The sequence below is a fragment of the Wolffia australiana genome, chromosome 6 (assembly GCF_029677425.1).
Source record: "Wolffia australiana isolate 7733 chromosome 6, ASM2967742v1".
NCBI lineage: Eukaryota > Viridiplantae > Streptophyta > Magnoliopsida > Alismatales > Araceae > Wolffia > Wolffia australiana.
Window position 1 is genome coordinate 14,620,050 of NC_135840.1, and position 19,587 is coordinate 14,639,636.

A 19,587-nucleotide genomic window follows, 5' to 3' on the forward strand; every position below is an offset into this window, starting at 1 on the left:
AAATATGGATGGTGCATGAGGAAGAGAGATACTCTGCTATGTAATGCATGTTATTGTGATAAATGATGTTTAAATGCAAAGGTACTAATAGAAATAGTCCTTCCTCTGTTTTTTCCAAAGTTCTTAGTATTTTTCGTGTCTTTGGATAACTTATTCATTATTATACCTCTATCTCTTTTATTTTCAGGAAAAAAAATGATAAATATCTTCCGTGAGTTCATCCCTCTCACAATAGGTAATGCTCTGGTCATAGCTACATTTAAGAGCATGTTTTAAAAATAAATTCATTAGTTTGTAATACATACCATTAGAGAGGAACTGGGAGACAAAAATACTTTATGTAAGAGTAAAGCCTAACTAGATACATATTAAGAAAATATAAAACACTCAAGGAATGGAAGTTGCGATAATGTTTATCATGATCTATGATAAAGTTTCCATTTCTTCTCAAACAAGATCATTGAAATTCTTCCATTCTAAGGCCTCAACCTTTTAGCATCAAACAATAAATGTCTCAACCGTCAACGCATGCATCTGAAATGATATCTAAATTAATATCAAATAATTTTACTTGTAATTCATTGTCAAGGTAATCAAAGTGAAACCAGCTCCAACACAATATCGAAGAAATAAAAATATGCTCCATTATATCAAATTTTGGTACGTCAAAATTTGGTATATTCAGTTGAACTGTTCAAATCTATTAGAACATGCTGATCTGATTGAATTAATAAATATCCCTCAAATTTATTTCTCCTAGGATTAATTAATGAATCACAGTTCCATCAATTGTACATGTAGCATCTCTTCCCCTACTCTGAGCTGTATCAAAATTTATGTTTGTAATGAATAAGCATTATTAATATCCACAATTCATTCTGTTTGTTGTACTTCTCATTCGTATGATTTATAAAGTAGGGAATTGATTTGAATAATATCAAATGATGAAATAATAGTTTTTAATATACATTTTTTTGAATTTTTTTCTCCTTGCCAACTGCCCTTCCCTTTTTTTTCACTCATTCTGTTTTGATTCTGATATTTTATTTTGGATTCCTCTATAAAGATCAGTCCCAAATAAGAAAGACACTTAAATTTTTTTATTTATTTTTCATTTATTTTTTAACACTCTCTTTGTTCAGTTATTTTTATTTATTTATTCTTGTTTCATCTCTGGTGATATTCCAACAGATCCATCTCGCAATACCATATGGATGTAAAACTCTTGAAACCAGAACCATACTCTAAAAATTCAGTTTATAAACTGATTTCACACAAAAATGAAAATTTTCTTTCTTGCAATAAAATACTCAACTTTTTATAGTCTCTAAAGATTAACTTTTTTATTCTATGATGAGTATTGATTCTCTTGGGCGTATGTAATAGGAGTAATGGAAACTTATATGGTCCCACCAAGGCCTCTCTTTTAAAGAGAGAGAAATGAATTGAACATTATTTCAAAGAATGAGTGTTGTGATCTGGAGAGAGAGAGACATTAGCCAAATCCAAGAGAGATTATTTCCTCGTAATCATCTCTCAATATATCTTTTTCAATGATCAAAGTACAAGATACCAGCTCAAATAAAGTACTTTATCACTTCTGGCTGTCGAATTGGCTGTCAATATTTATCATAATCATCCCAACAAGAACATCTTAATTGGTTATGTTTAATTGAATAAAATTATCATTAAATTTTCATTATATTTTTTATAAAATAAAAATTATCACACAATAGTTAGGAAATTCAATCCACACATACAGTTATTTATTGAGATCATCTCTTTGGATATCTGAGATAAAGTCTGATCGAAGAATTAGAAAAGGAGGATACGAATATATTAGGATGATACTTATACTAATAATGTAGGGGTACTCAAATTATAATATATAGTGTATAAGGTAATAATAATTACAATGAAATTTCAATAGTTTAATAAAATAAAATATTAGTGTTAATAGCTGATGCAAGAATTTGAAAAAAGGATAAAATGTATATTAAGATGCTAATAGTAATGCAGTAATAATTATATCCTAATATAAATACATGTTATGAGGTAATAAGAAAAAGGGAAGTGCAATAATTAGATCAAATAAAATATTGAAATATAAAAGAAGATATCCATAACATATGCAAGAAAAGTCTAAAAAGCCAACTGATGCTCTGGATACGACATGATATTATATCATGTGGTGTCGAACCATCTCAGTACCGCTGCCCACAAGCCCTCTACCTCAACGGCTGGATACATCTGTCATAACATACATGAATCGAAGACTCTAGAATGTCAGCAGAACCGATCTTCACGTATGCCTCTATAAATCGGCGTACACACAGATTGTAGAACCCATGAGATATATAGAGGTGTCTTATGTTATTTCTTCTTCATATTCTTCAAGTCCACATCGTTTATGCTTCTCATGCTATAGATCACTTTAGCTTCATCTTGCTCTTATCTACCAATAGTTCCTTCACTCATTTATCAAGGAGATTTTAAATTTAAATCATCATTAAATCTTGGGCATCCCCCTCTCGCCTCTATCAGTCACCCTTTCATGGCCAGCTCCTCTTGTCAAGTCACACTACAACAGTAAGGTGGCAATAAACATGACGTCACACCTGGTGTAAATGATGGCGCCTGTCATTATGGCTTCCATCTAATTTCCTTAAACGCACACCATTTCTTTAGACCGGCAATGTTGGAGTTGATGGGACTCTCTCCTATTCCCATTACATCTGAATCTTCTTTTATACTCTCTCTCTACTAATTATCTTTAGTTATACTATCAGAGTTTTTTTACCGTAATATGCGTGTGCTAGCTCTATCCGTTAATAGCAGAGTTTTTTACTAGCTCTATCTGGGTGGTTGTTGTCCCGAAGTTTTTTACCATCCCATACCATCATCTGTCTAAACCTCAGAGCAGAAAACAGAACAAAAGCCTTTGTGCCCTCCATTCCAACTGGTCTCACTATGTCCCATTCGTTCCCATTCCAATGAATTACTCTAGGTATACAACGGCTCCAATATCCCTTCTACCTAGGGTTTGTCATTTTGGACCACGCAGGACCAGAACAGGACCAAACTTTAAATAAGGTTTAGGTCCATGCTAGAAACCTAAACCTGACAGAGACTGTCAAACCCTACTTTCGGCCCCTCCAACCGGGGCCACCGACCCACAAAGGATGACGAAGACGGGACAAAGTAACCGCCCAGTGCGGGTGGTTGCTGGAAACCTAAACCGTACGGCGACAGTCAAGCCCTACTTTCGGCCCCTCCAACGTGGCCACCGACCCACAAAGGATGACGAAGATGGGACGGATTAACTGCCCAGCCCAGGTGGTTGCTGGAAACCTAAACTGGACTGCGACTGTCAAACCCTACTTCTGACCCCTCCAACAGGGCCACCGGCCCACAAAGGATGACGAAGACGGGACGAATTAACCGCCCAGTCCGGGTGGGTTCTGGAAACCTAAACTGGACCGCGACCGTCAAACCCTACTTTCGGCCCCTCCAACGTGGCAACCGACCCACAAAGGATAACCAAAACGGGACGAACTAATCACCCAGTCCGGGTGGTTGCCGGAAACCTAAATCGGACTGCGACCGTCAAACCCTAATTCCGGCCCCTCCAACGGGGCCACTGACCCACAAAGGATGACGAAGATGGGACGAATTTACTGCCCAGTCGGGGTAGTTTCTGTAAACCTAGACTGGTCCGCGACTGTCAAACCCTACTTCCGGCCCCTCCAACGGGGCCGCCGATCCACAAAGGATGACGAAGACGGGACGAAGCAACCGTCCAGTCTGGCTGTTTGCTGGTCAGTCCGTGTGGGCTGTTCTTGGGTAGGTAGGAAAGAAGAAGAAAAAGAAGAAGAAGAAGAAGAAGAAGACGAAGAAGAACAAGACAGAAGACGGTAGAAAGTTGGTAAGGTAGGTGGCGATTTCTCTAAATTACATACATTCTCGTCTTCTCCCGCGATCTACGAAGATGGCAATCATGGCGAGCGGCGCTACTCTCTCTCCTCCCTCTTCAGCCAACCTGCAAGCTCAGCGGCTGACATGCCGGCAGCTTCCTCTGAGACCAGTTCTAGGGCTCGGCGGACGGCGAGTCGCTTCAAGAAGATGGTCTTCTTTGGTGATCGCCGGGGAAGGAAGCGGCGGATTCAGCTCTCTGCCGAACTCGAACTACGTCGTTCCAATGGATAAGGCGGATCTTGGGATCATTCGGCCCCTTGGGGAGATTCTCAGGGACCTTAACAAGAAGGTCACGGGAAATATCGTCAACAAGATCGACAAATCCATCCCTTGGTATTGGATTTCTCTCAAGGATTGTTCTGATTTGGGGTTTTGAAGTTTTTTTTTGGTTTTTGATTCATTTGGGTTTGTTATTCAGGTACCATGCGAATCGACTGCTGAGCTTCTATGCGCCAGGTTATGTCTGTTTGTGTTTTCAGCGAATTAGATTTTAGTTTTGCATGCGTAATGTTCTTTTTTTTCTTAATAGTACATGGAGGAAAAGTGATTGGAATGGTTGAAGTTGAAGTTTGCTGTCTGTTGGAATGTATGATACATTTTTTTGAAACACGAAGGAGATGGAAAAATCAAGACATGAAGTGAATTTGGATTATTTTGTTTGGAGGAAACTTGGCTGTAGCAGTTTTTCTAACATCAGATGCCAGATAAATTTCTTGCTGCATTATTCAAATCAACTTAAAAAGGCTCATTTAACGTGAATTATTTTCCAAAAAATGTGATGTGGACTGATTTCTGGTTGAAACTGAAGTGATTGAAATTAAAATTTTCTCTATCGGAATGGCTGCAGCCATTTTTTTGAAAGCCACAGGGGGTGGAAAAATCAAGAAATGAGGGAATATTATGTTTTTGATAAGAGGAAGCTTGGCTGTAACAATTGTAATTGCATCATTTAACATCAATTATTTTCCAAAAATGGCATGGACTGATTTCTGGCCTGCTCACCATTTGCTGCAGGTTGGTGTGGAGAAATAAGAAATGTTATATTTTCAGATGATGGAACAGTAACGGTGATTTACAGGGTCACCGTCCGAGGAATCGATGGGGAGGTAAATTTATTCTGAAAATCTTCCCTTGTGTTTTTTCAACAGATATCTATTTTCTTTACACTTTCACAGATGAAGGGAAAATAAAAGAAAGATCATTTCTTAATGATGGCTCAGGATAAATATTTTTTTAAAAAATCATAATTCATTATGATCAGAGGGAGGAAAACTGAAGTGGAAGTTAACAGGCCCACAGGGAATCTACCGGGACTGCACCGTTTAACGGCGGCGAAGAAGGAGATGCCGTCAGTCGTGCAGAGCAGATAGCCTTCTGCAGAGCTTGTGCTCGCTTTGGTCTCGGCCTCTATCTCTACCACGAAGATGACAACCTCTAGGAAGCTCTCTCTCTCTCTCTACATATATATGTCTCTCTCTTATATTCGCTGTCTATCCGGTATCTCCCTATCCAATCTCTGCAAATTTATTTACCTTAGTTTGTCTTGCCATTTATTTGTTTGTCTTCTGTCATTCTATCTTTCTCCATCACTACCTATTCATCTATCAATCTATCTATCTAGTTATACAAGTGTGGTCTATGTGTCCATCTCAATTTACACATTTATATCTCTATCAATTCAAACAAGATACAAGACAATAAAAACAGAACCTTCCGGGCTCAAGAATATCTCTTATTCTGCACCGCTTTATCATCTGTATAAATGGAAAAAAATCAATGGCATGCAATCATCTGCTCTCTCTCTAATATACAAACAAAGAGCCACACATGGAGCTATACATTTGTCGATTTCTTATCAGCCTTGTCCATCAGTTATCTCCAAATCATTGCCTGCCCACAAGTACATTTATCTGTGTTTGTCTTGCTAATTATTAGTTAATCTATCAGTCATTTTATCTCTGTCCATTCATCCATCTATGTATCCATATCTATCAATATCTCTCTCCATATCTTTGCTAGCTATATATGCGTGTTTTCTATCTGTCCATCTCTCTCCCTCACAATATAACCATCTACATATCTATCCATCTCTACCTCTATCTCAATCAATGTGTCCAAGGGATGACATGATAAAGACACAGAACTATCCAGGCACAAGAGAATTTCTTACTATGCACAAATTCAAACAGAGCCCAGCCACTTAGTATTAGTACAAAGTGGAAAAACCCATGGGCATGCTGCAAACATGAGATCTCAGGAGGGGAGAAGCCTATTATTACCAGGTGCAGAAGCAGAGGAGGCAATCCATGATGTGATGGCGTCGACGAGCGCGATCATCTCCTTGGACGGCTTTGACCTGAGAGTCACGGAGTCCGCCCCGAAGGTGCTTCCCACCTCCTTAGCCACTGCTTCCCACGGGGTCCCCGCGGTCAACCCAGCCAGAAACTCACTCCCTCGGTTGACCGTGTCTGCCATCCCCGGTGGCACGTTCGGTAGCACCTGCAAGCATGCAACTTGGCCGTTAGGGTTATGGTTTAGGGTTTGGGGTTTAGGGTTATGGTTTAGGGTTTGGGGTTTGGGGTTTAGGGTTATGGTTTAGGGTTTGAGGTTTAGGGTTTGGGGTTTGGGGTTATGGTTTAGGGTTTGGGGTTTAGGGTTTGGGGTTTGGGGTTATGGTTTAGGGTTTGGGGTTTAGGGTTATGGTTAAGGGTTTGGGGTTTAGGGTTATGGTTTAGGGTTTGGGTTTTAGGGTCATGGTTTAGGGTTTGGGTTTTTAGGGTTTGGGGTTTAGGGTTTGCGGTACATAAGATTGTTGCCCAGGGTAGTCTTCTTCTACCTGTTGCAGGGGAAAGGCGTGGTCTCCAGGGAAGGTGCGGATGGACATGTCCAGCTGAGAGCTGACTGCAGATTCGGAGCTCAGGACCTGAGCCAATGTCCCTGTCTCGTCGATGTTGTCCTCCTTGAATCTGACGAGCAGATTCCGCGAGACCCCGTAGTATGATTTTATCTGGGAAGATTAATATAGTTACATGATGAGGACGACGATGATGATGATGAAAATGATGACTGCTCATGATATTGATGATGATGATTATTATAGTGACTAAACGTGATATTGGTGATCACGACAACGATAATATGATATTGATGATTGCCACAATGATACTGATGACATGATTATGATGATGATGATGACAACAACGCTCAAGACAACCAAAGTGATGATGAAAGTGATGGCAATGTGCGACATGATGACGATGACAATGATGCAACTGACAACGATGATGGTGGTAAATGAAGACGACAATGTAAAACTGGTTTCTATATTGAGCTACTGATCTTGGACGCACTAGTTTGCGGGTTTCCTCTGGTTTAGGGGCAAAGTCTTCCCTTCCCTTGGCCAAATCCATATACAGGGGAGGAAGCTGCTCGACCAAAGGAAGAACTTGCTTCATGATCCGCGGATTGAGGTTTTCCAACTGCTTCAGTGCTATTTCAGCCTGATATTCCATGATCAAAATAAGTTAAATTTCCTCTGATTCAAAGTCCAACATCTAATTTTGACATCAATTCAAAGTACATATGTTTAGTTTGTACAAAATGATGTTTGTCATTAAATCATGTTTATCAGACCTATCTACTTTCCATGAATAAATAAATAAATTCCACCTATTCGTCTGCAGGGTATTGATAAATATAAGGGCTCTTGATGATTTAACATTTTTTTTTCAGAGAGATGAATTATAAATATCATGAAAATAATCAAGCATAAGATTCTCACCCCACGGAGAACTGCAGGAGATGATGTGAGCTGAGCGATAATCGGGCCAAAACTTTGGGCCATGGGAACGATTACCGGGGAAAATAGAGGGATTGATGCGCTTGCCTCCTGAAAATTACAGTTAGTACTTGGGTTTTTTTGAAAAATTAACTTTATAAACAAGGTAGGCATTATAATAGATAATTAAATACAGAACAGTCAGCAACATAATAACATCAAATTTTCATATTTGAATATTATGGATAGAAACGAAATCAATAGGGTATGATCAATATAAACGAAGCCCAATAAAGCTGTCGATGAAAGTTGAGGACGTGGTTATCACTTAAATATTTTACTAAAGAGCAAAAAATATTAATCCATTAATAAGTTTATTACCCGTACGAAAACGAACAATATGAATAGAAAATTAATTTACGATTACCATGAAAACGTTTGTCAGAAAAAGTACCTTATTGTTGAAAGCCATTAAGACATTTCCATCTCTCTGTACAGCATATCTTGATCCTAAAAACAGGCAAGAACCATCTTTGATACACCTTCCATGAAAAAAGCTGTACTCGATCCAGTAAATATAGATATACCTACCGATAAGAAGATGAATAACCGCGCCCAGAGAATGTCCAACGCCAAAAGTTGGCAAGCCATTAACCTGGCGATGATGTATTAAAAAATAAAAAAAATAGGAAAAACAGTATTCTGATGAAAATTGATGAACATGACTCACTGTATCTTTCAAGGATCGGAAACACCTGTCAAATTTGAATTGGGCTTCGTCCGCGATACCCAAATGGTCAAATCCACTGGCAAAGGGAGTGGCTATCACCAATAGTCCTCTGCACGATAAATGGAAAATCAAATATAAGGATGAAATAACATTAGAATAAAAAGAATTCATTATTATGACTCATTCTGTTGGTCTGTGTCAGATAATCCATCTAGTTACCGCCAGCTCTTTGACATTCTAAAAGAACATAGATAAAAAGCTGATAGCTGATCTAGAACTGTGATGGTGAAGAATCACCGATAAAGAATTGAAAAAACGTAACAAATAGAGTTTCAGAACAAGTACAATCTAAGAATGAGAGACTGGAAGAGAGAATAATCCAAAAACCAATAATATACTGGAGAATCGTCATTTATAGAATACCCAACCCTGCCGGGGTTGTAAGTTTTTAAAAAATACTTTTTCCTTCTTTCTCCTTCAGAGTAGTTTTTTCCTTTCAAATATGTCACTGTCCCAAATAAGGAAATAGATAGAATGAACTGAACAAGAACCACAACCCCCAGAAGATCAAAATATACATCCAAAACCCACAGATAGTCTCTGGAAATCTGAATCGGCAGTAGATCGTCACAACCTCTTTTTTTTTGCCCTAACCCTACAAGGGCTACCCCCCTAAGGGTAGGGCTACAACTATTTCATGCGTCTTCTTAAAAAAACAGTGCTGAGCCCTCTAACAACGTTGGTACGTAGTGGGCAACCAAAAATGCGTTAAATTGGGTAGTAAATCCTGGGGGGCCGATGCAGGCATTGATCTAGGCCTGGAACCGCTGTTACTTCTATCTTTATCTCTCCACATCTCTATATCTCTCTCTCCCCTTCCAATATCACTCACCAATGGAAACCTACACAATCTCTCTATCAACATACTAAAGGGGCTTGACTGCTTGAGGGAATAAGAGTGCAAGTAATAACATGACGAAAAGAAAGTTTAAGAAATTACAAAAATAGGCTTCTCACTTCTCAGCGAGTAACTTGAGAAATAACCGATATGTGATTTGAGGGGCAGCTCCAACAAAAATTCCACCGATAAAATGCACCACCGCCAGCGGAGCTCTGTCTTTTGGCCTGAGAACCCACGAACCCTAATTAAAAAAAAGATATAATGTGGGATTAAAATGTGATAATAATTAATAGGGCATCGATCTGGAAACCTATTTAAAGAAAAAATAGGTTTCATATTCAATAATGCATCTCCTGTCAATTAAAATGAACAAAATCCTCCAAGTTTTTCATCAAAAAGAAGAAAAGAAAGAAGAAAAAGAAGTAAATTCATTGCGTGGATCCGGCGTATAACGATCTAGTAGTATATGATCAATCCAAATTGTAGCATATCTGATGGAAAAAGTACCACCTGCTCCCTCCATTGAAAAAATTAGCAGGCATGAGAGGAAGAGAGAGGGAGAGGGAGGGAAAAAAATAGAGAGAGAGAGAGAGAGAGAGAGAGAGAGAGAGAGAGAGGGAGGGAGGGAGGGAGGGAGAAAAAGAGAGAGGGAGATAGAGGGAGAGAGAGAAGGAGATAGAGGGAAATAGAGGGAGAGAGAGAAGGAGATAGAGGGAGAGAGAGGGAGAGAGAGAGGGAGATAGAGTGAGAGTGAGAGAGAGAGAGAGAGAGGGAGGGAGGGAGGGAGAGAGAGGGATTAATCTGGCTTGCCACATAGTAGCACATGATTGTATAGATCAGTCCAATCCACTTGCTGGGCTCATCAAACAATCAGCATCAATCGGCCCTCTGGACAGTACGTGATCAGAACCATCAAATCAACCAGGGCCATCGGACCAAAACTTTTGGTCTGGGTCGATCCAATGGCCACTACATGAACTTCAAATAACAGGAAAGAGACAAGAATAAAGAAAAAGGATATAAAAAAAACAATAGGAGATCAAATACATAGGTAAGAGATAGCGTGGATTGCTAATGCTATACCTCAATTTCTTCCCAATCTCCAGAGGCAACCCCACCATCTTGGGCTTGCCTAGCTGTTTCCGTGATTATTCTGAAAGGCAGAAAGTGAATCATAAGCCAGTACTCACCATGTGGATGTTAGTCCATCTAGAAGATAAAGAACGCTTAATTAGAAGAATATCGAATTTAAAATAATATAAGGTAATAAAATGAATATTAAACTTTATTACCTCTACCAACTGCCTAAGTAGATGAACAGAATTAAAAGATCACAAGAAGGTAGTGCTAGGTGAAGATGTTTGAATAGTTGGTTCCAAGTGACAGAAGTAGACGGATCGGCACCGAAAATCGAAAAAAGTCCCCAATCGGGAAATGAAGGAAATTGCTGGATGGAATATTTTTTTGACGAGGGACAGTTTGTCTTGCTTGATTTATCAATACCTTTCAGCAATCTAATTTGCACATCGTAAAATGTTTCTGAAGATATATTAAATAGATTTCAAACCACTATTTTATAGTATTTTGGGGTAATTTTATTGTGATTATTGAAAGAAATTGGCATCACATTCCAAATTTTCATACGTTATAACAATTTATCAGTACTCAACAAATCATACAGCCCTCCTATCAGTACGAATCAGCTTAAACGCAACATTTAGCAAACAATTTTATAGCAATCAGACAAGGAAGAGCTCTGCAGTCTCAGAGAACCGGGCAACATGACGAATCGGTCTTTCCCACAAACATACGTTAGATTTTTTTTAGAACCACACACTTCTGAATTATCTTGGTATAATACTCGATATGACTTTTCTGGATAACTAATAAAATTTTATATAACATGTCAGCCTATATTTGATGCATGTATCCATTGAAAGCAGCTAAACCTTGCCCCGCCAATCGTTTCAGTATTTTAAGAATCACTTTTCTTGCCTTCGGGCTGAAAGTTCACAGACAGGTCAAATTTCGCCCTTTTAATGAAGAAAATTTACACCTTTAATGCTGCATTAGTTTTATTTATGTTAACGTGATTTATTATGTCGGCTATTCAGAATCTTAGTTTTCATGATAAGTCGAACACAAGGATTCAGATTTTAGTCAAGGATAGCGAAGTGAAGCCTATTTCGGCTATAGCGATCTCTTTCCCAAAGAAGATGAAATATTAGAGCAAAAAAACGCTCAATTGAACTAAAAGGAAAGAATAAAACGAAAAATTTTGAAACGATTCAATATAAGATTGTGTTTCCGTTACAATCATCTCTCTAATAAATTCAATTTAGATTCAAGGACAGAGATTTTTGCGAGATCCCAAGAGTTGAGCCCCGATCTCGCAGTATAATTGCACTTTCTTCAGCCGTCTAAAAGTCAACAATGAAAAGTAAGTGCCTCTCTATCGACTTTACGCTAATAGAAAGAAGAAGATTTCTCCATTTATCCCCAGACCGTGCATCCATGATTCCTACTTCATCAATGTCCATGAAAGAAATAATTCTAATTCTTTGACATCGGAGTTCAGTTAAAATAATCCTGATTCCTTCAGCCGTCCAGCAACCAATATTGAAGATCAAGAACCTCTCTATTTAGATTTAAGATGTTTTCCCTTAGCTAAAAGAAATGAAGAAAATTTCTCCATTCATCTTCAGAGCGTGTACCCACGACATCATTATCCTCATCATAAAATTCAATCTAGTTGCAAGGAAGGCGAATCGCGCAAGACCCAAAGAGTTTAAATCTAACAATTATAATTCCTTGAGAAATCCAACAGTCAATATTCAAATTCGGGTACCTCTCTATCTGGCTATAAAGCTGGATTCCTCTTGAGCCATCGGTAGCCGAATCGTCCCCTCCGCGGCTACTAGACATTGACAACCCATAATCCCCCAAATTGCAGAAGATGGTACCCACAACAGCCCTTCTTCTTCCGCCTCTTGTAGACAAGGATTCGAATCGTAGGTCTAGAAAATTCCCCCTTTTGGCTTGCTTCAGAGAAAAACGCCCTTCACCTTGCCTATGCCCTTGACCCAAAGACAAAAGAGGAGGGCAAGAACAGCTCGCCATTATCGCCAGGGAAGATCTACTTCGAACACTTCAATCTTTGCGCTCATCGTCTATCTTTCTTCTCCATTCTCTCCTACCTCTCAAGATTGAAGTGCCGTGAATGAAGAAGATACTGCCTGTGGGCAGTGCTATTTTACTGCCTTTGATTGGTGGGATGAGCGCTGGAAAATTTATAAACCAAGAAATTAGTTTAAGGATTCATATTTTTTAAAAGAAATCAACAGAATTTTTAGTCCACACAAGACACTAGAAAGATTTTTTGTTCTGGCCTTTTGAATAATTTAATAGCTGATCCTTCATGATGAGAGTATAGTTATAGTGCAGGGACGCGGACGGAACGGTTTTTTCATCCCCGGACGAAAAAACCGTCCCGTCTGCAAAATTGGACGAAAACCAGGACGGTAATTTGTCTGGGGATGGACAGATGGGACGGTTTTCCTATCGTCGGACAAAAAAACCGTCCCGTCCAGAGGTCACAGACGATTAACAGTAAGGGATGGACGAAAATCCGTCGGAATCGTTCCGACGGTTGAGATCTTGCCACATGGCTTTGCTATATCAATTCTTTGACATTTTGCATCAAAGTCTCTGCTTTTTTTTGCGCTCTCAACTCACGCTGCCCAGAAGTAATTGTACATACGTCCATCCGCTTCTCAATCCTCCATATTTCCCTAAAAAACTTAGAAAAATCAATATTAAAAGTATATTAAAAATTTTAAATGTGATGTTTTTCATCCAGGATGAGGGACGGGACGGTTTTTCTCTGGACGGGATGAAACTCACAAAGTCGGGACGCGAATGATTTTTTTCTTCAATGGACGAATCCCTGGACGGGATGGTTTGGACGAAGTTGAAATATCCGGACGTCGGATGGGACAATCTTCGTCCCGTCCCCTCCATCGTCCAAGTCCCGGACGATCCGAAACTATTAAGTGTAGTGTACTTTGTGTTGTCCCATACCACATCCCATTTTTTTTGGGTCGTGCTGAACTTTCTCGTCCCATTTGGAATCGTCCTGCCCAAGACCGTCTCGTCCAGGAACCCTTCCGTTTGGAAACCAGCGGGGCCCTGGCGTCCTGTTTCATCTGACACGAGGAATGGACCACAATAGATGTTCTGACTCAAATAAGTTCTAAAGTTGAAAAAGACATAAAATGGAAATTTAGTACATTCATTCTGTCCGTCGTCCAATGCCTGTGGACGGGATGGTTTTTTCATCCATAAATAGAGAACCATCCCATCCTTCATCTAGAGGACAAATTTTCCTTCTTGCCTGAAGTTGGCGGGTAGGGATCAGCAAAACTGTCCCATTTTTTACCTAGGGGACGAAATTCAATCTGGCCCCATCTATGCATTATAGACGAGAGGGGTCCACACAAGGGTTACTATATAACACTGTAATTTGAAAGTAAGTAATTATTTTGAGCTACATTTCTTCACATTCTGTTGTATGGATTCACTCCATTACATGATGTTTAAGCAAGGGGTTGAATTAAAATTTGTAACATGGAGTACGTTCTGAATTGAACACTGAGTCTAAGCTGAAGACTAATGTTGTTAGCCACACAACACAAGCTTATAGTTCAGGAACGCGGATGGGACGATTTTTTCATCCTGGGACGAAAAAATCGTCCCATCTGAGGATATAGATGAATTTCGGGATGAAGATTCGTCCTGGGGATCACCGGACGGGACGATTTTTGTCTTGTGGGATGAAAAAACTGTCCGTCCGGAGGTCTCGGACGATGGTCGGACGAATGTGGACGAAAAACTGCCGGATTCAAATCTGACGGTTGAGATCTCGCCACGTGGCCTCGCTATGACAATTTGCATCAAGGTCCCTAAGTTTTTTCGAATGTACAAACTAACGCCGCTCAGAATTAATTGTACATATGTCCATTTGCACTCTCTCTCCTCCATATTTCCCTTTAAAAACTTGGACAAATCTATATTAATATATTAAAAATATAAAATAGGTTTTTTTCGTCCGAGACGAATTTCGGGATGAAAATTCATCCCGGGAGGACTGGACGGCATGAAAAACCATCCTGGTATGATTGGACGGGATGGTTTTTTATCCTTGGACGAAAAACCGTCCCGTCCTTCGTCCCTGAATTACTCTGCATGTTGGACGGGGCGAAATTTGTCCTGTCCTGTCCATCGTCCACATCCAGGACGATCCGGAGCTAGGTCATGTGCCCTTGGTCTGCACCAATGGCTTCAATAGTTGTGTTGTGTGCTCCATGCCATGTGAGCTGTTGGTTCCACATGGCAACGTGTACTCTATCTAGGGCTCAAAACAATCCCATAACTAGGCTACAGCTTTGGGTTTGCTATACGTATTATATACTTATATATTTTCCTGATTAACTTAATGGGATATAATTTTTAGAAAATAATATTTAAATTTCAAATAAGTCTCAGAAAAATCAAAGAATCATAATTTTGACTTATTTAGTTAAACGATTTAAAATCTTAAGGTCGATTAAATCCTGAACAAAATAACAAGTACAGATTTCTGCTTTATTGGGTTTAATATTTTAAATCTTAAATTTTTTAATGTCAATCAAATTTCTAAAATTGGTAAATGCATACAGTATACCTATTGAATGAAAAATTTCAAATTAAAATGTTTACATTTCAATAAATTCCTAGAATCAATATTAAATTCTTATATGGTTATACATTTATATTTCAGCATTCTAGTCAAGTTTTTAATTTATCCGAAATTGAAATAAATGAATGTTTTTATATTGAAATTTTTATTTGAATTACTGTTTGTAAAACCTAGGAAAATTATATGAACCTAGAGTAGGTACCCCAGAATATGATTGACCAATAGAAAGTAATATTGGGCTTTTATATTTGATTATGGATTAAACTCAATTTACACTCACACCATTACACTACACATGGTACACTTGTAACATTCATGTCCTAAAACCATATGCCAGTTACAATGCTGGACAAGGCTTATCCTTGTAATAGAGCAGAAACCAAAAAATATTAAAACGCTTAAATAAACTATGAGCCATTGCACATTCGTTCAAAAACCAAAATCTGGTCCATCATTATAGCCGTGGGATCTGAGTTACATTACGATGGGTTTGTTGTGATTCCATAAAGCAAACTTATCTAGGAAAAACTAAGACCAATCCATAACACACAAAGAGGTGGGATAAAGGAATGGTGTGGGTTTGTTGTGCTGTCATACGGCCATCATTTGAATTTATAAAATAACAATTGAAATTTATGATAATAAATACTAATGAATAGGAATTTAAATTATCTTAGCCAGTGCTTCAGTAGCATTGGGTAAAAATAGATCATGGTGGGTGTTTTTAGTGTATGTGAACTGAGTGGATCAGAGCGGGTTTTGTCTTCGCTAAATGCAGCTGAAAATGACACGGAGATAATCACTGACAAGTAGAAGCTTGAAACAAGATGCAAATTTACTGCCACCAGTAGCAGTAAAAAGGGAGGCAAACATATGCTGACAAGTGGTGGAGTCGATGGTGGCATCTATAAAGGTGTAAAACTAGGCTATCATATGGGATTGTGACTTAGGAAACATATAAAGAAAAGAGTTTGAATGAGATAAAAGATCATGGAGGCCTTGTGATCATGTGCATAACGTCTAAATTGTACTTTTTATTCATGGTTCTTGATCATATCACAACTCCTTTAATACTTCACTTTTGAGATTCAAGAATGGAGCCAAATCACTTCACTTAACCAAATTATGAACACCATCCAAGGGTGCATTTTATACATAAAAGGGGGGGGGGCTGTTTATAGATGCGAGACCATAGATGGATAGAGGTGAGACATACAAAACTAACCCAATTTCAGCCAAAAACCCATTTCAGATTGTTAGATATTGAGTAATGGATTCGGAGAAACCTGGGTCATTGAATATTTCTTTCTCCTCCTTGATCCACTACACTAATTGCCAGTATGGTGGCGAAAATCAGATTTCAACAATGATTCTTCATCAAAATCTAATTTTACATTGGGCTTCAATGTGCTTCTGAAATGTGTCCTCGAATTTGCCCAAAAAATCCCAATAATTAGCACTAAATTTGGTACATTTAGTCAAATGCAGATGGCTGTCCATGAAATCATCAAAAAGTACCATCAATGAGAATACATGATTGAATGAATATGCCTAATGATATTTATTATTAGGGATGAATATTTTTAATTTCTATATGTGAAGAAATTTATAAAAGTTAAAATAGATAAGGATCAATGGTCTAGAACACCCATTGCAATTTTTAGGGCTATTCATTTGGGCTATTCGGCATAGTTGAAGCAATTTTGGTTTTAGGCTTCAAAGGAGCAGTAAGAGGGGTGTGGGCCATGTCCTGGATCCCTCCATAATACTCTATAACATCTCTTTTAATGAGGAGAAAAAATTTCAAAGGAATTAGCACCAGAAATTCAAATTCAACCAATGAGAAAAGAAGAAAAAAATACAAGGGTATTTTATATCATTACCAAATTATAAATATTTTCTTTCTCTTTCTCTCTCTCTCTGAAAATCATTTTGGATGTGCTCTAGTAATGACTCGACAGCAGGACAAGGCTCTACCGAATCCTGGTTGTTCAACCTGATTGAAGTAAGTGTTTTTAATTGTTCATCCTTTGCTCATCATTTTCTTGTAGATAAAAACACCTGATTCTGGTGAAATATAATGATAAAGTATAGGAAGAGGTATTGGTGGCTCAAGACAAAACATCAATACTTTAAGAACCTATATCTTAAGTTTCATTATCATCCGCATCCATTTCCCCTACCTTTCCTTCATTTTACACCACTCTCTCTCTAGAAGCCCATTTTATCACCCTCTAGAACTCAAAATCGTCTCAATCTAAATCTTACACATTATCACTCATTTCTTCATTCAAAACTATAATAATTTGTTTTTTCATTTTTACCTTTGAATTTAATTTTACTAAAAATCATAGATTGAAAAAATATGTTTCTCCTTTCTAAAGTTAAATAAATTTATGAAATTTCATTTTAACCATTTTTAATCATTTTATAACATTTTTATTGGAAATAATTTCTATAAAATCCAAAATAAATCACGAAAATATTTTTTGACTTTTGAGATTATTCTTTCATTTCGAAGCCTACAATAAAATATGAAATTGAATTGCTGCTTCCATGTGGATCGACCCTTTACTTACCATATATTATTTTATAGAATAATAAATGGAAAATTGTTACAAATGTTTTGCTGAAGACCAAATTAAAGCTATGACATAATACCCTAAATTTGGACTCAGCAACTTGTCATTATTTGTGGCTATGGACTGGTTGCAATTCAAATGAATTGATTTGTGACAGTTAGAGGGAGGCTTAATCAAAATAAAAATATTAATCAAAATTATATTTCGACCCATAATTATTTTATTTAATATTTAACATCAAAAAATTCTTTAAAAATACCAGACTAAGAATATCACTTATAAAGTATAACAAATTATCTAAAGCTTAAATGACATGTACTTGTTATCAATCTACATGCCATTATCCAATTTATCTGAATGAAAGCAGATCATTTTTTTTCAATAATGATTACAAAAGGTGTCATTATGGTATTATAAATTGTGAGTCCTTATGCACCCATCACATACTTATATGCTTCTGTTATTCTGTATGTATGGATATCTGTTGACACAAAAATTGAGGATTGAATTTCGAATGAATGTTCATTGACATGTCAAACACATGGCATAAAAAAAACTATATGATTAATTTGTAATAAATGTAATAGGAAAACAGTGCACATGCCTACAAGAGAAAAATGGTGATTAAACTTGTAACAAATCTACCATCAAAGAATAATTAATTAGACACACACAGTTTTTTTATTTTCTAAAGTATAATTCAGAGAGATAATGAGGACCACATTTCAAATAATATGATAACCCAATTTTCACCAGAGGGAAATTCATCAGATTGGTAATATGTAAAAAAGAGTTAGGTGGGTGATAAACTCAAAATTAGGTGTAAAATTACATTGTTCTGAATTTTAGTGTAATCAACAATATTTTAAACCGTTAATCATAAGATAATTTGATTAGTTAGTGATGAGCAAGGGTCATCTCCCTAGGGAACGGATCTTAGGAAAATAGCTCCTTATATAGGGTGAATTTTAGATGATGAGGGATACGTAAAGTGCAAGAGATAGCGGTAGGAGGAAGGTAGTGAGTTTTTAGTTTAGGTATTCTTATTTAATTTAGGTTTAAATTATCAATACCTACCTTGTTGTCGTCTGGACAAATTAACTTGTCGCATGCAATGTTGCATCTTTTCTTCCCCCATTGCACTGCCTTCCCTTCCTCTACTATAGGCTGCTACTCTACCTATGACATCTGCCACCGTAAGTAATATGCATCTCTGAGCTCTCTCCTTATCTTCTCTCTGTCATTCCCTCAATTTTGCTATTGCTGTCAAACACTGTTTGTCCATCTTTCTCTAGGAGACTCTGACTTTGGTCCCACAGTCCCCTCCCTTTTTCAATCTTCCTCTCTGATGGAGAGCACCCGCCCGAGATCGCCACCATGTCTTCGAAGCCATTATTCATTATCACCGTCGACCCTTGCCGGCTCACGCCCTGTACGACCAGCACGCCAGAGCGTCAGTGAAGACACTTGGGTTTAAAATACCCAGGGTAAAGCACATCCACACATGTGTTCGCTGTTTTATTCATTTTCGTATGCATTTTATGTTTTTGTATTCGTCACGACGAGTTTGCCATACTCGTTGTGTTGCATCTATCTCGTCGAGTTTTTGTGTCTGTATCGCCGTATTCGTCCGTGTCGTTTTATTTTCGTGTCGCTTTAAATTTCCCTTCGTTTTGTTTATTTGTTGTAAAAAGGGTCCCTTGTTGAACCAGTTGTAAAGGGCCCATCATGGCCCTATATCAGGCCATGATGAGCTCGACCAGATGTCAGATCTGGATGTTGTATTTGGCAGTTATCGTTCACCATCGAGGTCTCACCGTGAGAAGAGAGGAAGGGAGAAGGTGGAAGAAGAAGAAGAGGAACAAGGCTGAAGGGGAATAGGAA

The 19,587-nt window shown here is 38.0% G+C and overlaps 2 protein-coding genes across 3 annotated transcripts; one reads left to right on the forward strand and one right to left on the reverse strand.

The window, feature by feature from the left end:
- The first annotated feature begins 3,849 nt into the window (after positions 1–3,849).
- On the forward strand, positions 3,850–5,534 carry RAD52-2 (cobalt ion-binding protein). Of its 2 annotated transcripts, none has more exons than XM_078576389.1 (4): positions 3,850–4,308; positions 4,394–4,431; positions 4,990–5,081; positions 5,237–5,468. In XM_078576389.1, the coding sequence occupies exons 1-4, from the start codon at positions 3,989–3,991 to the stop codon at positions 5,249–5,251; spliced, it is 465 nt and encodes a 154-aa protein (XP_078432515.1). In that variant the 5' UTR covers positions 3,850–3,988; the 3' UTR covers positions 5,252–5,468. The 2 variants fall into 2 exon arrangements, with proteins under 2 accessions (XP_078432515.1, XP_078432514.1); XM_078576388.1 differs by having other exon boundaries at positions 3,859–4,308; positions 5,267–5,534.
- Positions 5,535–6,119: 585 nt separating this feature from the next.
- On the reverse strand, positions 6,120–12,648 carry LOC144704129 (Gut esterase (DUF1350)). The gene is made up of 10 exons (XM_078576387.1): positions 12,233–12,648; positions 10,468–10,537; positions 9,501–9,625; positions 8,484–8,592; positions 8,345–8,408; positions 8,208–8,263; positions 7,757–7,864; positions 7,326–7,475; positions 6,812–6,982; positions 6,120–6,474 (listed from the first exon to the last, which is right to left on the reverse strand). The coding sequence occupies exons 1-10, from the start codon at positions 12,502–12,504 to the stop codon at positions 6,229–6,231; spliced, it is 1,371 nt and encodes a 456-aa protein (XP_078432513.1). The 5' UTR covers positions 12,505–12,648; the 3' UTR covers positions 6,120–6,228.
- Positions 12,649–19,587: the final 6,939 nt, after the last annotated feature.

What these genes read in the sequence shown, in the direction of transcription:
- RAD52-2 (XM_078576388.1), top strand. Translation starts at nt 3,989, where the DNA reads ATGGCAATCATGGCGAGCGGCGCTACTCTCTCTCCTCCCTCTTCAGCC. An exon ending in ATCGACAAATCCATCCCTTG is followed by an intron (nt 4,309 to 4,393) that starts GTATTGGATTTC and finishes TTTGTTATTCAG; the next exon opens with GTACCATGCGAATCGACTGC. An exon ending in TCCGAGGAATCGATGGGGAG is followed by an intron (nt 5,082 to 5,266) that starts GTAAATTTATTC and finishes GGAAGTTAACAG; the next exon opens with GCCCACAGGGAATCTACCGG.
- LOC144704129 (XM_078576387.1), bottom strand. Translation starts at nt 12,504, where the DNA reads ATGGCGAGCTGTTCTTGCCCTCCTCTTTTGTCTTTGGGTCAAGGGCAT. An exon ending in CAGAGGAAACCCGCAAACTA is followed by an intron (nt 6,983 to 7,325) that starts GTGCGTCCAAGA and finishes TAATCTTCCCAG; the next exon opens with ATAAAATCATACTACGGGGT. An exon ending in ACGCCTTTCCCCTGCAACAG is followed by an intron (nt 6,475 to 6,811) that starts GTAGAAGAAGAC and finishes GCATGCTTGCAG; the next exon opens with GTGCTACCGAACGTGCCACC.